Genomic DNA, 11516 nt, shown 5'->3' with positions numbered 1-11516 from the left:
CAGTAGGTGTCAGCAGAGCTCTGTCATTTACTGAATCTGGCTCACGCATGTCTCTCATTGTGAGTAAGTAAGGTAGTGTGTGGTGAGGTAAGTAAGAAGTACCCTGACCCTTAACCTGTGTCTCAAAGTACCAAAAAAATATATATATATATATATAAAAACATACAATGAATTTTACAGGAGAATGAAAAACCCTGGAACACAAATTAATAAAAAATATATATTTTAAGTAATTTTTGGAGCATTTTTATTGGTCTATTCAGCCTTAAATTCTAGCATAATGCATAATTTTTCATAATTTCATAATTTAAAAAGTCTGAGCTGTATTTTTGACGTCACCATGCATCAGCCATGCAGGAAACCATGGGCTGGGGTTCAGTCAGTCAGTCGTACCTGTCGTACCTGTCTTGTCTTTGGCCATATTAAAGCTTGAGTAAGGCTAAATCATTTTTCTGTCCACAGACTAATGACTGTGGAAAAGCATGGGCAGCGCAATGTCTCTCAAAAGTGAAGCCACCACAGGTCTAGTGCCTCTGCTGGCTGGTTGCAGTATGATATGTTTCCTCCAACAGCTAGTTTTCCCTGTGCCAATACTGTCCATTTTCCTGTTCCTCAGGAATCAGTGTTTAACCTTTAGTCTTCTATATAGTAACTCTTGAGTGACGTGATTGACAGCCTTATCTGGAAGGGGCCAGGCACCTGCAGGACCTACATGGCTCCCTTTCTGTTCATTACATGGAGTAGCTGAGTTGTAGTGGAAATTGGACAAACTGGGCATCCGGGGGGAAATCCACCCTGCTTCTGCTCTGTAAGCTCAATAGAGGCTTCCTTGCTTGTTTATAATATACACCAATCAGCCATAACATTAGTACCACTAATGACAGGTGAAATGAAAAACATTGATTATCTTCTATAATTTATCTACAGAGTTATCTGTCAAGGGTGGGGGGGTTGACATATTCTGCAGCAAGTGAGCAGTTCATTTTTGAAGGTGACGTGTTAAAAGCAGGAAAAATGGGACTGAACATCTCCAAAACATCAGGCAGGCCTTGTAGGGGTTTTCCGGAATGCAGTGGTCAGTACCTACCAAAAGTACTCTAAGAAAGGACAACCAGTGAACAACAGGTGTTTCCTGTAAAGTTGTCCCCAATGTAGTCAGTATGGTTGAAGATTTTTATTATTAAGCTGACCTACTGACTCACCTCCACCTACAGGCTTGTTATTAGGAGCCCTGAAGGCCATGAAGCTCTAACAACTGTAAAAAGCAGCAGCTGTGTTTTAGAATACCGTATTTTCTAAATGCGTTATCAAGTTGTAATTTGCCAGCACATCAGCTATCACTGATTTTAGCAATTACTTCTGTGCCCAATCCATCCCGCTCTGTCTCTTATATGAATGAAAAGCCAGTGATGTAGTGAAAGAAATGCAGGCAAACAGTGCAGGTCAATTGTCCGCTCTGTCCACTTAGTGGCCAAAACGTGAAATGTCATAGGGGTCATCAGGAAAAGGCAGGTGTCAACCTTTGGATGTAAATTATGAGCAGATGGAGATGGCATAGAGACCTTCCAGGCGCAAGGTTTAAAAGTGTGTATTTGGGACAGGGGAGTATGTGCTGTACCTGCCGAGATCGCCATCACTGCTTGTTCTTGTTTTTAAATGAGCTAATTTGCATATCTACAGCAGGTCAATTCAGATTCCTAGTATAATGCAGCTCAATGCATTTTAACTCATCCTGGAATATCTTGTTCTCTGCTCTGATTGGCCCTTTGCCTGTATTGCAAAGAATTATGATTGGGATGGGCAGATGGATATTTGGGATTGGGCAGTATTGATATTTTTAGTCCTGAACTTTTTAGGAATTGATCCTTACAGGCAAATATCAATACGGAGTGTGTTCTTGTTAAGAAATTGATTTTTTCGTATTCTTCTTGATGGGAAAATAGTAAATTTAGGACATAAAATGCTCAGATTCTGTTTACAAGCCTATTTACCACCCTGTTATTTTACCTGGGAATGAACCTTTAACATTAGCGTAGTCATGACTTGAATGAACAAGAGCATTGTAAGTATTATTGAGTCCGGCTAGCTGAATGGGTGCATCTGGAACGCTGCTAGGCTAGGGTTAACTTTTTCTCTAGCGGATTCACCCACTTGCTTACCATGCTTTCGCTTCCTCAAACAACGCCTTAGTCATCCTTACCAGCCTGGTGCCATCAGGCAAAGCCATAGTCACGAGGCCAGGTTCATGTAGCAACCTGAGGTCATGTATTTTCCCATATCTAACAGAGTCTGGAGATGATGCCGTGCTGTCATGCACAACTGTGGAAAAGATGGTAAACTAAAAACTAAAGAAAACTCAATACAAAAGTAACAACACACCACCACCACCTTCCAAAGCTGAGGACCTGCGTCTATGGTTGAAGGTGCTAAATTTAAACATCCCCATGAACCTCCACATGTCTGCTCTTACCATCTAGTGGAGGAGAAACCGACATCAGAACATCCTTATCATTCGCAATGGCTCAGTTATTAGGCTTCGGTGAAGCGGATGCGCCGGGTGCTTGTGAAGCTCTTAGGTTAGCTCTTAGGCTAACGTCTTACCCGATAGCCTCACAAGTACCTGACGCATCTGCTTCACCAGAGCGTCATAACAGAGTTTCTCCTCCACAAAGCAGTAAAACAGACGTATGGAGGTTTGGGTGGATGTTTAACTTTAGCATCTTCAACCATAGATGCTGGTCCTCTTCTTTGGAAGGCGGTGGATATAGTTACATGGTGTCTCACAACACACTCAATAGATTTTTTTTTTTTTCTACTGTGTTGGAAAGCTAGTTAGCTCTGCCCTAAATAAGGTTAAATAGCCTGTTGGGTTTACATTTACATTTATGGCATTTAGCAGACGCTCTTATCCAGAGCGACTTACAAGGTTACTGGTATTACAGAGGTGGGCCAGTGTAGTGTTAGGAGTCCTGCCCAAGGACTCTTATTGGTGTAGCGCAGCACAGTCACCCAGACCGGGAATCGAACCCCAGTCCCCGACATGGTGTGGTAGTTCACTGGCAGGTAGTGGTGTTATCTGTTGCGCCACACCAACCATAGCTAGCTACTTTATGATCAGTGTCCACAGCGGTAGTCTACGTCAGACTGCCTTCACTTCCAATACAATACGAACAAAATCTATTTCATATAAAATTACAAAATAATAGGAATATAATTTAACTAGATATTGTTGCTACTGGATTGGCATCCCCTGCCCGATTTGTGCCAATCATCCGCGCACATGTGCAGTACAAATTGGCAAAAGGTCGCGGATCAGGTAACGACAGTGTTGAGTCCGCGGTGGTGGCGTTGCGGCCCTCACCTGCTAACTCGACCTCCCTACATCACGCTCACTAGCAGCCTGGCGCTAGCACTGAGTTAGCATCTTTAGCCAGCGTGGATATGGCAGCAAGTGTGTGTCTTTGGGTAGCCAGCCTTGACTGTTTTATTTTCAAGAGCCAGCGTCGTTAACTAGCATTAACACATCCTTATTACATATATTACTTATAGATATACCAGTTAGTGGAGCTGGTGTCTGTCTAGCTAGCTAATGTGAGCTAATCTGCACTGAACCACCCTCCTGTCTAACAGGACACTCCGGACTGTCTCATTTAAATGCACAACTAACGTTAGCACTTCATGGTTTTGTGGTCATCTGTGGGCAGCACAGATTTCAGCTTGCTACCTGATCTGCATCCCCTATGCAAATTGAGCAGGGGATATTTCCTGAAAAGCAAATGATGAATATAATGGCTGGGTATTTAATACATGAAGGGTGGTCTCTGACTATTCCACAGTACTGCATGTTCCCGATATCATGCATCCACAGAAGAACCATGTTTGTAATACGTAGTAATGTAGCACGTGTGATTGCAAAGGAGCTTTACATTTACACCAAGTGGAGGTTCTTCATGCCTTCAGAAGGGTCTTCACACTCACATCTTTCAGCTCTATTACAGGCATGGGTCTTTTTGGAACCAACAGTGGTTCTTCTATGGCATCGCTGAAGGACCCATTGGTGGCACCTACAAGAGGTATTAATGGGATATGATGACTTGAAGATCAACTAATGTGGGAGATCATTGCCTCATTCATTGTATTTGGGCTGCTGCAGCTATAGGGAGAGGGGACCTGTCATGTGCTGGTCGTGCTATAACGGTAACAGACGGGTCTGGTACTGGTTTCAGCCTCTGGTCCAGTGCTAACTGCTAATACACATGGTGGGCTAAAGATCAGGTCTTTGTTCGCTGATCAGGCGCCGCAGTCTGGGCTCATTTTTCTTTTTTTCCCCCTCTTCCTTTCGCAGGAGGTCATCTCTTAACCATTAGCAGGGCGGAGAGGGAGAGAGAGGGCTGGCTAAACCGAAGCGCTCACGGATGTCGCGCCTGTCTGCCCAGCCTGCCCAGCCTGCCCCGCTTTCCTGGGCGCTGCTGGAGAAGCACTGAAGACCACAAGCGAGTCGAGGCGCTGGGGGACTGTCACACGTACAGCAGGATAGTTTTTTTGACCTGGATTTTTTTTTTTTATCATTCGCAAGAAACCAAGGCTCCCGGACAGCGCAGGCCTCCTCCTCCTCCCTCTTCTCCACCGCCTCCGCTTCCACGCCGCGCCGCGTCCCCTCCTCCTCCTCCTCCTCCCTCAGCCCCTCCGCTTTCTCCGCGACTGTAAGCCGAGTTCCAAGCGGCCGAGGACGGAGACCTTTCCCGGTGAGAGGGGACTACTTGAGCGCCTGGATCCCCACCACCAGCCCCCTCCTCCTCCTCCTCCTCCTTCTTCTTCTTCTCCTCCTTCTCCTCCTCCTCCTCCTCCCCCACCTCCCTTCCAGTTCCCTCCAGTTCGCCTCTTTTTTCTTTTTTGCCTTCGAACAGGAATTGGGATTTTTTTTTTCTCCTATTTGTTTTCCCACGACCATATTTCGAAGATCCGCGTCCAGTCCCGACGAGGCCGGGCTCCTAAAGCGGGGGGGATGACTTTAGAGTCTATGATGGCTTGCTGCCTGAGTGAAGAGGCGAAGGAGTCGAAACGGATCAACGCCGAGATCGACAAGCAGCTGCGCCGAGACAAGCGAGACGCGAGGAGGGAGCTAAAGCTGCTCCTTCTCGGTGGGTCCGCCGTCCAACATGTTTCCATTTTAGCCACCCAACAGGTCTGACCCGGGCTTAACCGCTAGCCGCTGTAACGCACCGAAGGCTTTGCGCACCAAATCAATGAAACGCTAGCTAGCAAAGCTGACATTTCTCTCTCTCTCTCTCTCTCTTAACACACACACATACACACACCGAGAAAAATAGGGATACCCGCTGTTGAGCTGCTTAAGCGACCAGCTTAATGTTTACGCTCTGATATCTGGTATTTTATACAGCTAGCTAGTTTGATAGCTAGGCGCCTGTGTCCATATTAATGGAGCGGGTAGCCGTTGTGCTAACCCTTAGCAACGGCAGCTAGCTTAGCTATCCCTTAGCTGGGCCGAAGTGAAGAGAGGGCCGCGAGTTCAGACAACACTGCAATCTGAATGAAGTTATTAGGTGGAGATTTGTGTGTAATTGTGCTCCTCAGTGTCTGTGGCTGGTGTTGAGCCCTCTTAGAGAGCACTGACAGCCTTGCTGGGCTGCTAACTTGGGCGATATCTTGGCAGCATATTGTGTTGTTTTTTTCGGGCAGCTGGGCAAAGGCTACCAAGCTAGCTGAGCACTTTAATGCGGACGACGGTTCCCAGCCAACATTCCCGCTGTAATTCTTCCACATAGTCTCCAAGTCCTAAGCCAAGATGCCCTTAATTAATTAGCCAGCAGCAGTCTTCAGATATTGCTGAAGTGTGGGCCTTGTAATCTGGACAGCTGTGATTTTTTTGATGCATGTTTTTGCCTGCAGTGATGGAGCTCAAGTGGAGGTCCAGTGGAGAGGTGTTAAGCTCTGTTTGGACTACAGGCTTGGCTTTGGTGTAGAGATGTCCAGGCTGGTGGTTACAAATGTCCTCCTTGGCTTTGCCATGTTGGCCTGCCATTTATTTGACAAGTCAGTTCTCAACCCAGTTCAGTTCAGTGGGAGTGCAATGCTATCTTCTCCCAGTATGGCTGGAAAAGGAGCTTGTCCAAGGTATTCTCTCAAGACCTCAAACGTCCCACATGCCTAAAAACACAGGTCCAATGCTGTGGAAGCCACTTTTGGTTCCATAAAGTGCAAAACATTTGTAGTAGGTATGTGTGGGGGTGAAGAACCTCTCAAAGGTCTAAAGAAGCTCTATTCCATGGCTTCGTTCACAGATGCATTTGATGCACCTTTGTTTTTAAGAGCGCTTGAGTGTTCACACCGTACCGTCAGCAATGCCTGACGAGCATCATTGGAGTTTATCCGATTTGGGCTTATTTAGGTTAGGCTATGGCTCTGCAAGTCCACATCAGCACACTGCTAGACGATTTGAGGTCATCGTCATAATCATCGGTGCACTTCCATACAGCCCTTTAATAAGTGTTCTTCTAAAACGTTGGCCAAGCCTGGTGATACAGCAGTGGGCGTAAGAGCGAACTGTACGCCCTGCTCTGGATATCCTCAAGGAAGGAGAAATGGGTGCTTTATCAAGCCGTGGAGGTTTGTCTCGAGAGCCGGATGTATTTGTTCTATGACTTGGTGAGTTTGTTAGTGATATCTGACACGGACATACTCTGCATTCATTTCCTATTAGCGGGACCTCCTTTCCGCTCCTGACCACAAAGCTTGATGCATTAAAATAGGAATCGATGGCTGGTAATAAGTGCATAGATGGAGGGTGAGGAGGAGGAAGAAGAGGGCAAAACGAAGTAAGGAGAGATGTGGGCTTATGCGGGTAAACACTAGATATGCAGACTACTAATGACCTGTTATTGTTCCAAGTGTACTAGATAACTGACTTTCTTAATTGCTGACTTACATCTGCATTCAGTTTAGCGTCTCTCTTAAATTTCCTGTTGCCGTCTTCTCTTCTCCAGCTCAACTGAGCAGACATGAGACGGGGTGCTGGTTGGTGCTCAGTCATCCTAGTAATGGCCAATCCTAAATGAGTTAAAACTGTCAGCGTAACCCTGGATAAGTCGCCACTAGTCTGGATTATCCATATCCTTAATAGGCTTTGTGAAACAAGACTTTGCTTCCAAGGTAGACGTCACAGCTGTGCTGCACTAGTCCAGTAGTGGCCCTCACCAAGCAGAATGGTGAAGATGGGCTGTTATCGGTCAGAATTAGTTGACCTGCTACTGATCAGTACTGGGCGATGTTCTTACGATTCAGCATCGTGGTGTTTTTCCAGTGTGTGATGGTATCATGATCCCAGATGATGTGTAAGCAGCTTTAATAAGGTGAATAGGTTCACATTAATAAAGTAAATGGTGCCAGGCGTGCTGAACGATAGAACTCCTGAGGGGATCTTACACAGTATTGTTAATGATGAGCAGTTTACAGAAAGAAAAGGAAAGGCTTTCCAACAGAGATGATTCTGCTGCTGCTGAAGGAAGGGAAGGACTATCAGTTGAAACCTTCAGTCTTGACTAAACAGCCAAAAGAGAGAAAGCAGAGGGCTGTTTGTCCAGATGTGCCGCACACAAGGATGGCCCAGTTGATGCCGATAAACCCCAATTAGGTTTAGATATCCGGAATAGGCTGCAGCTTAATTGGTGCAGATAGCTCAGTTGTTTTTTCTAATCAATTATTTATTAGTATATATTTTTTTGACTCTACAATATCCATCAAGCAGCAGGATTTGATCCCAGATATAGAACGACTCTGCCTGCAAGGAGCTTTTGTCTTTTGGCTACAGTTTTGTATCCCTACCAAATGCAATCATGGGCCTAATCAATCACTGGGGATCAAACTGTAAAGATCATGGTTCCTAGTCTTTGGACGATAATAGATCTTTTTGAAAACCACAGGGATTTAAGTTTGACCATAAAATGCCAATTGGCATCTATCAGTTTTCTGTCAGGTGCCACTCCCATTCATATGTTGTTTTTTGGTCTTTTTATTATTGTTTTTTTGCAGTACACACCATTCGCTCTTAGGAGGGGACGCGATTAGCACGCAAGTCACTTCTGTCTCTGTTGTTTAAAATGGCATGCTGGCATGTCGTTCGCTGAGGAGAAAAGAGCTGTAGAGTTTAACCATTCCTTGCTTGTGTTGATAAAGGCTGTAAGCCAAGGCTAACAGCAGCTCTTGTCACCCCTACAGCATGCCAGCTGTTTCTGTTGTGAAGTGGAACATTTATCTCATTGCTGTTTGACAAAAGCCTAGTATCTCCAAAATGGTGACTTTACAGGAAAAGGAAAAAACTTTGAGTGGAAGTCAGTGTACAAGGACATCCCAGGTTGTTTTGAAGCATTTCTGTTGGTCCTTTCATAATGAAATTGTGAATGAAATGATGTGAACTGCCAAATTCACATTTTCACAAGATGGAATGGAAAATTTCAATATGAAGCTGAGTTCAACCATGAAAAGAGGAACAAGGCAATATTCTGGAGCTCTGGAATGGAAAATTAGCTGGTTATCTGGTTATTAAAGGGCTCATTTCTAAGGAATTGTATCGACAGTAATCTCATCCTCAGTGCATTGCTCTCAGTTTCTCATGTCCAGCTCATGCTCCCTTTATTTCAGATTTTACTGCACATGTGGAGAATACATGTTCTCCTCGAAACATCTTGAGGTGCTTGGAAACGTTTGGTGATTTGAGAAGCTGCTGTGGAAGTCACATGCAGTGGAAGAAGCTTTAGCTCTCTTTGCACGCTCAGATTGGTAGTATCTTCATACTATATTTATATTTATATTTTCAGGACATAGTTAAAACGACTAGTGTAGGTGGGCTCCCTTTAAACATAGCATACTGGGGGAGTTCCACATAAAGACTATCAAGATGTGAAGTGTTCTCTTTTTTGAAGGCATCTGCCCAGCATCTGGATCAGTCAAATTACCAGTATTTCCGGTCTAATTCGCTTTGTTAGGAGCTGAAGTTACGACGTAGTTACATTTGTATTACATTACAATATTTTGGCATACAGTTGGCATAACGGTTATCCAGTGGACTTTGAGCTTCTATTTGTTGTTTGCTACATTAGCCTCTTAGCTGCAGGGCAACATTGTAGACACCAGACATGTTTGCCTGATTGTCTGCATCAGGCCTAACATAGAGAGAGGCACAAAGTATTGTCATTTTGTGGCTTTAAACTGTGCCTTGCCGTTTTATGCTGTGCCCCAGTGGCGGGGGACGACGACACTGTGACCACTTTCCCCGTGCTTCAGTACTTCAGCAGAGTGGGGGCTTGACTTGCTGCCAACACTGTTCATTTCTGCCTGCCTCGCTACCCTCAGAGCCCATCACGCTGCGCTTTTTCCCTGGAGCAAAGAATCCTGCCGCCGCTGCCCTCGGCCCGTGCCCAAGGCCTTATCAGGCTGTGGAGGAGCCCGGCTTGACGAAGCTTACCATTGACTGTACTTGGTCAAAACACAGCCCAGTCTGGATGTTTTCTTTGAAATGAAATATTCCCTGTTTGGGTGAGATCTGAGGGCTAGGTTCTCTTTTAGAGATTTTGTGGCAGGGGTCTCATAATGCAGGACAGTAGTGTCTGTCGCAGTTGTGGTATCTGAAAAATATTGGTGGACGGTTACGACATGTTTTAAAGATTGGTCAGCTTTTGTGTTGAACAATGCCTACAAAGAACACCTACAAGGAAATGCTCATCTGAACTAGGATCAGCCAGGTTACAGGTTAAGATCTTTAGGGTTGTTTTTCCAGGCAGGGATTAACCCTAGTCCTAGACTAACTTGCTTTCAACAAGGAATATGGAGTGGCATGGTGGTGCGGCAGGTAGTGTGTATACTTCACAGAGTCATGGACATGGGATTCTGGGTCTGATCCATATTCCAGTCACTGTCTATAAGGAGTTTGGTGGGTTTTCTCTGCATACTTCCAGGTCCTCCTCCTATACACTTGGTAGGTGAACTAACTGTGCTGTATTGCCTCTAGGTGTGAGGGGCTAGGTATGTGTTTTGCCCTGCAATAGACTGGCTCAGTGATTCCAGGTAGGCTTTGGACCCCCACTGCAACCCTGACCAGGAAGAAGCAGATGGTGGATGGATGTTGTGTAGTCCAGTACTAGGCTTAGTCCCTGTCCAGGAACCTTAATCTTTGGTCTGTTTCTTTCGATAGCCCATTCAGCGTTTTCTGTTGAGATCAGCCTGATACTAGAACCGATCTAAGCCAGCTCTGCTACTTTGAGTGACTCATGCTTGCATCCTTAAGGATTCAGCTCGCTTTGATTTTAATGTGGGGATTTCTGGAGCTATTACTGTAGCCATCGTCTGTCTTATATGAGGTCTCAGAATGCAGATGTAGCTCCACAGACCATCAGTTCATGGTTGCTCCTGAAAACTATGATCTTCACTAAACTGGAAGTGACCTAGAACCACTGTTGAGAATAATAGTGGGTGTGCCTTTGGCACACATTATGAACAACCACACAAGCACTTGTCATTTAGCTGTGTTTCTGCTGGGGGAAAAAAACAGCTTGGCTCTTTGTTGTATGAATGAATTTTGCACACAGCCTGGTGGAGTTGGCACGCATTTCCTGGCAGTTGCAAACCTGCTGAAGATTAAGAGCCTAGTTTGGTTTGGTGGCTCCACAATACTTTTAGGAGGGGCCTTGGCATCTAAAGACACTTTCACTTTCAGTAGAGGCCCTCAGATTGCTACAAAATCCACATAGTGTCCGCTCAGGCTTGGGCAGTTTCTTTTTCATTTTGCCCCTTACTCAGGATCAGCTTTAGGTTGGGCTTAACCTGCACCAGTGTTGGAAAAATCGTTCAACTGTTTGCAGATCAGCAGAGGACTAGTTCCACCAGCACCTCCCCTTCCAATGCCTTAAGACGGTCACCGTTGGCAGTGCAAACAGAGGTTTCTGGACTTTGGACTTTTCATTGAGGAGGTGACGAAATGGCTCGGGCGCTGTTTGCGTCAGGCGTGTGCCCTGTAATGGGCCTGTGAGATTGTTTTCGATTGTGGCTGGCTGACCGCAGAGCTTAATGGGAGGCGAAGCTCGGGGCCCTTGCAGGTCACCTCCTACATCCGTTATGATCAAATAAGGCAATGTGGTCATGACTGCGCTGCCGTGATGGCCTGCTCTCGACGGCTACGCCGCTCACTCATTTTGGAGCCATAGGAGCGTCTCCCATCACTGCTCTCCCTGCTGGTTTGCTTGGGACATGTTCCAAATTCACCTTGATACTTGCAGCCAGCTCGTTTAGGAGGCAGCAGAAATCTGACAGAGAGAAACCTTCTCAGGCCTCATGTAAGCATATTTGCTTTGGGATGATATGGTGTAGAACTGTTCCTTTCATAAAGCTTTTAATAAAGTTTATGCATCAGTGTTGCTTCCTAACTTTTGGCTTGTTGGGAAGTTGTGAGCATTATTCTGGGATGTACTATGGAGGAGTACTATTAACACTTTCATCAGCAATCA

General features: G+C 45.5%; 1 protein-coding gene across 2 annotated transcripts in view; it reads left to right on the top strand.

Annotated features, from left to right (window-relative positions):
- Window positions 1-4265: 4265 nt before the first annotated feature.
- gna11b (guanine nucleotide binding protein (G protein), alpha 11b (Gq class)) overlaps window positions 4266-11516 on the top strand; it is a 43383-nt gene continuing 36132 nt past the window's right edge. Inside the window, exon 1 of one of the 2 annotated variants that reach the window (XM_072669333.1) lies at window positions 4266-5141. In XM_072669333.1, the coding sequence (XP_072525434.1) occupies window positions 5006-5141 (136 nt within the window). In that variant the 5' untranslated portion in view covers window positions 4266-5005. The remainder of the gene's footprint in view (window positions 5142-11516) is intronic. The other variant, XM_072669332.1, reaches the window with a different exon arrangement.

The sequence above is a fragment of the Salminus brasiliensis genome, chromosome 23, assembly GCF_030463535.1.
Source record: "Salminus brasiliensis chromosome 23, fSalBra1.hap2, whole genome shotgun sequence".
NCBI lineage: Eukaryota > Metazoa > Chordata > Actinopteri > Characiformes > Bryconidae > Salminus > Salminus brasiliensis.
The sequence above is the reverse complement of the archived record's forward strand: the minus strand, read 5'-3'. Positions and strand labels throughout refer to the sequence as shown.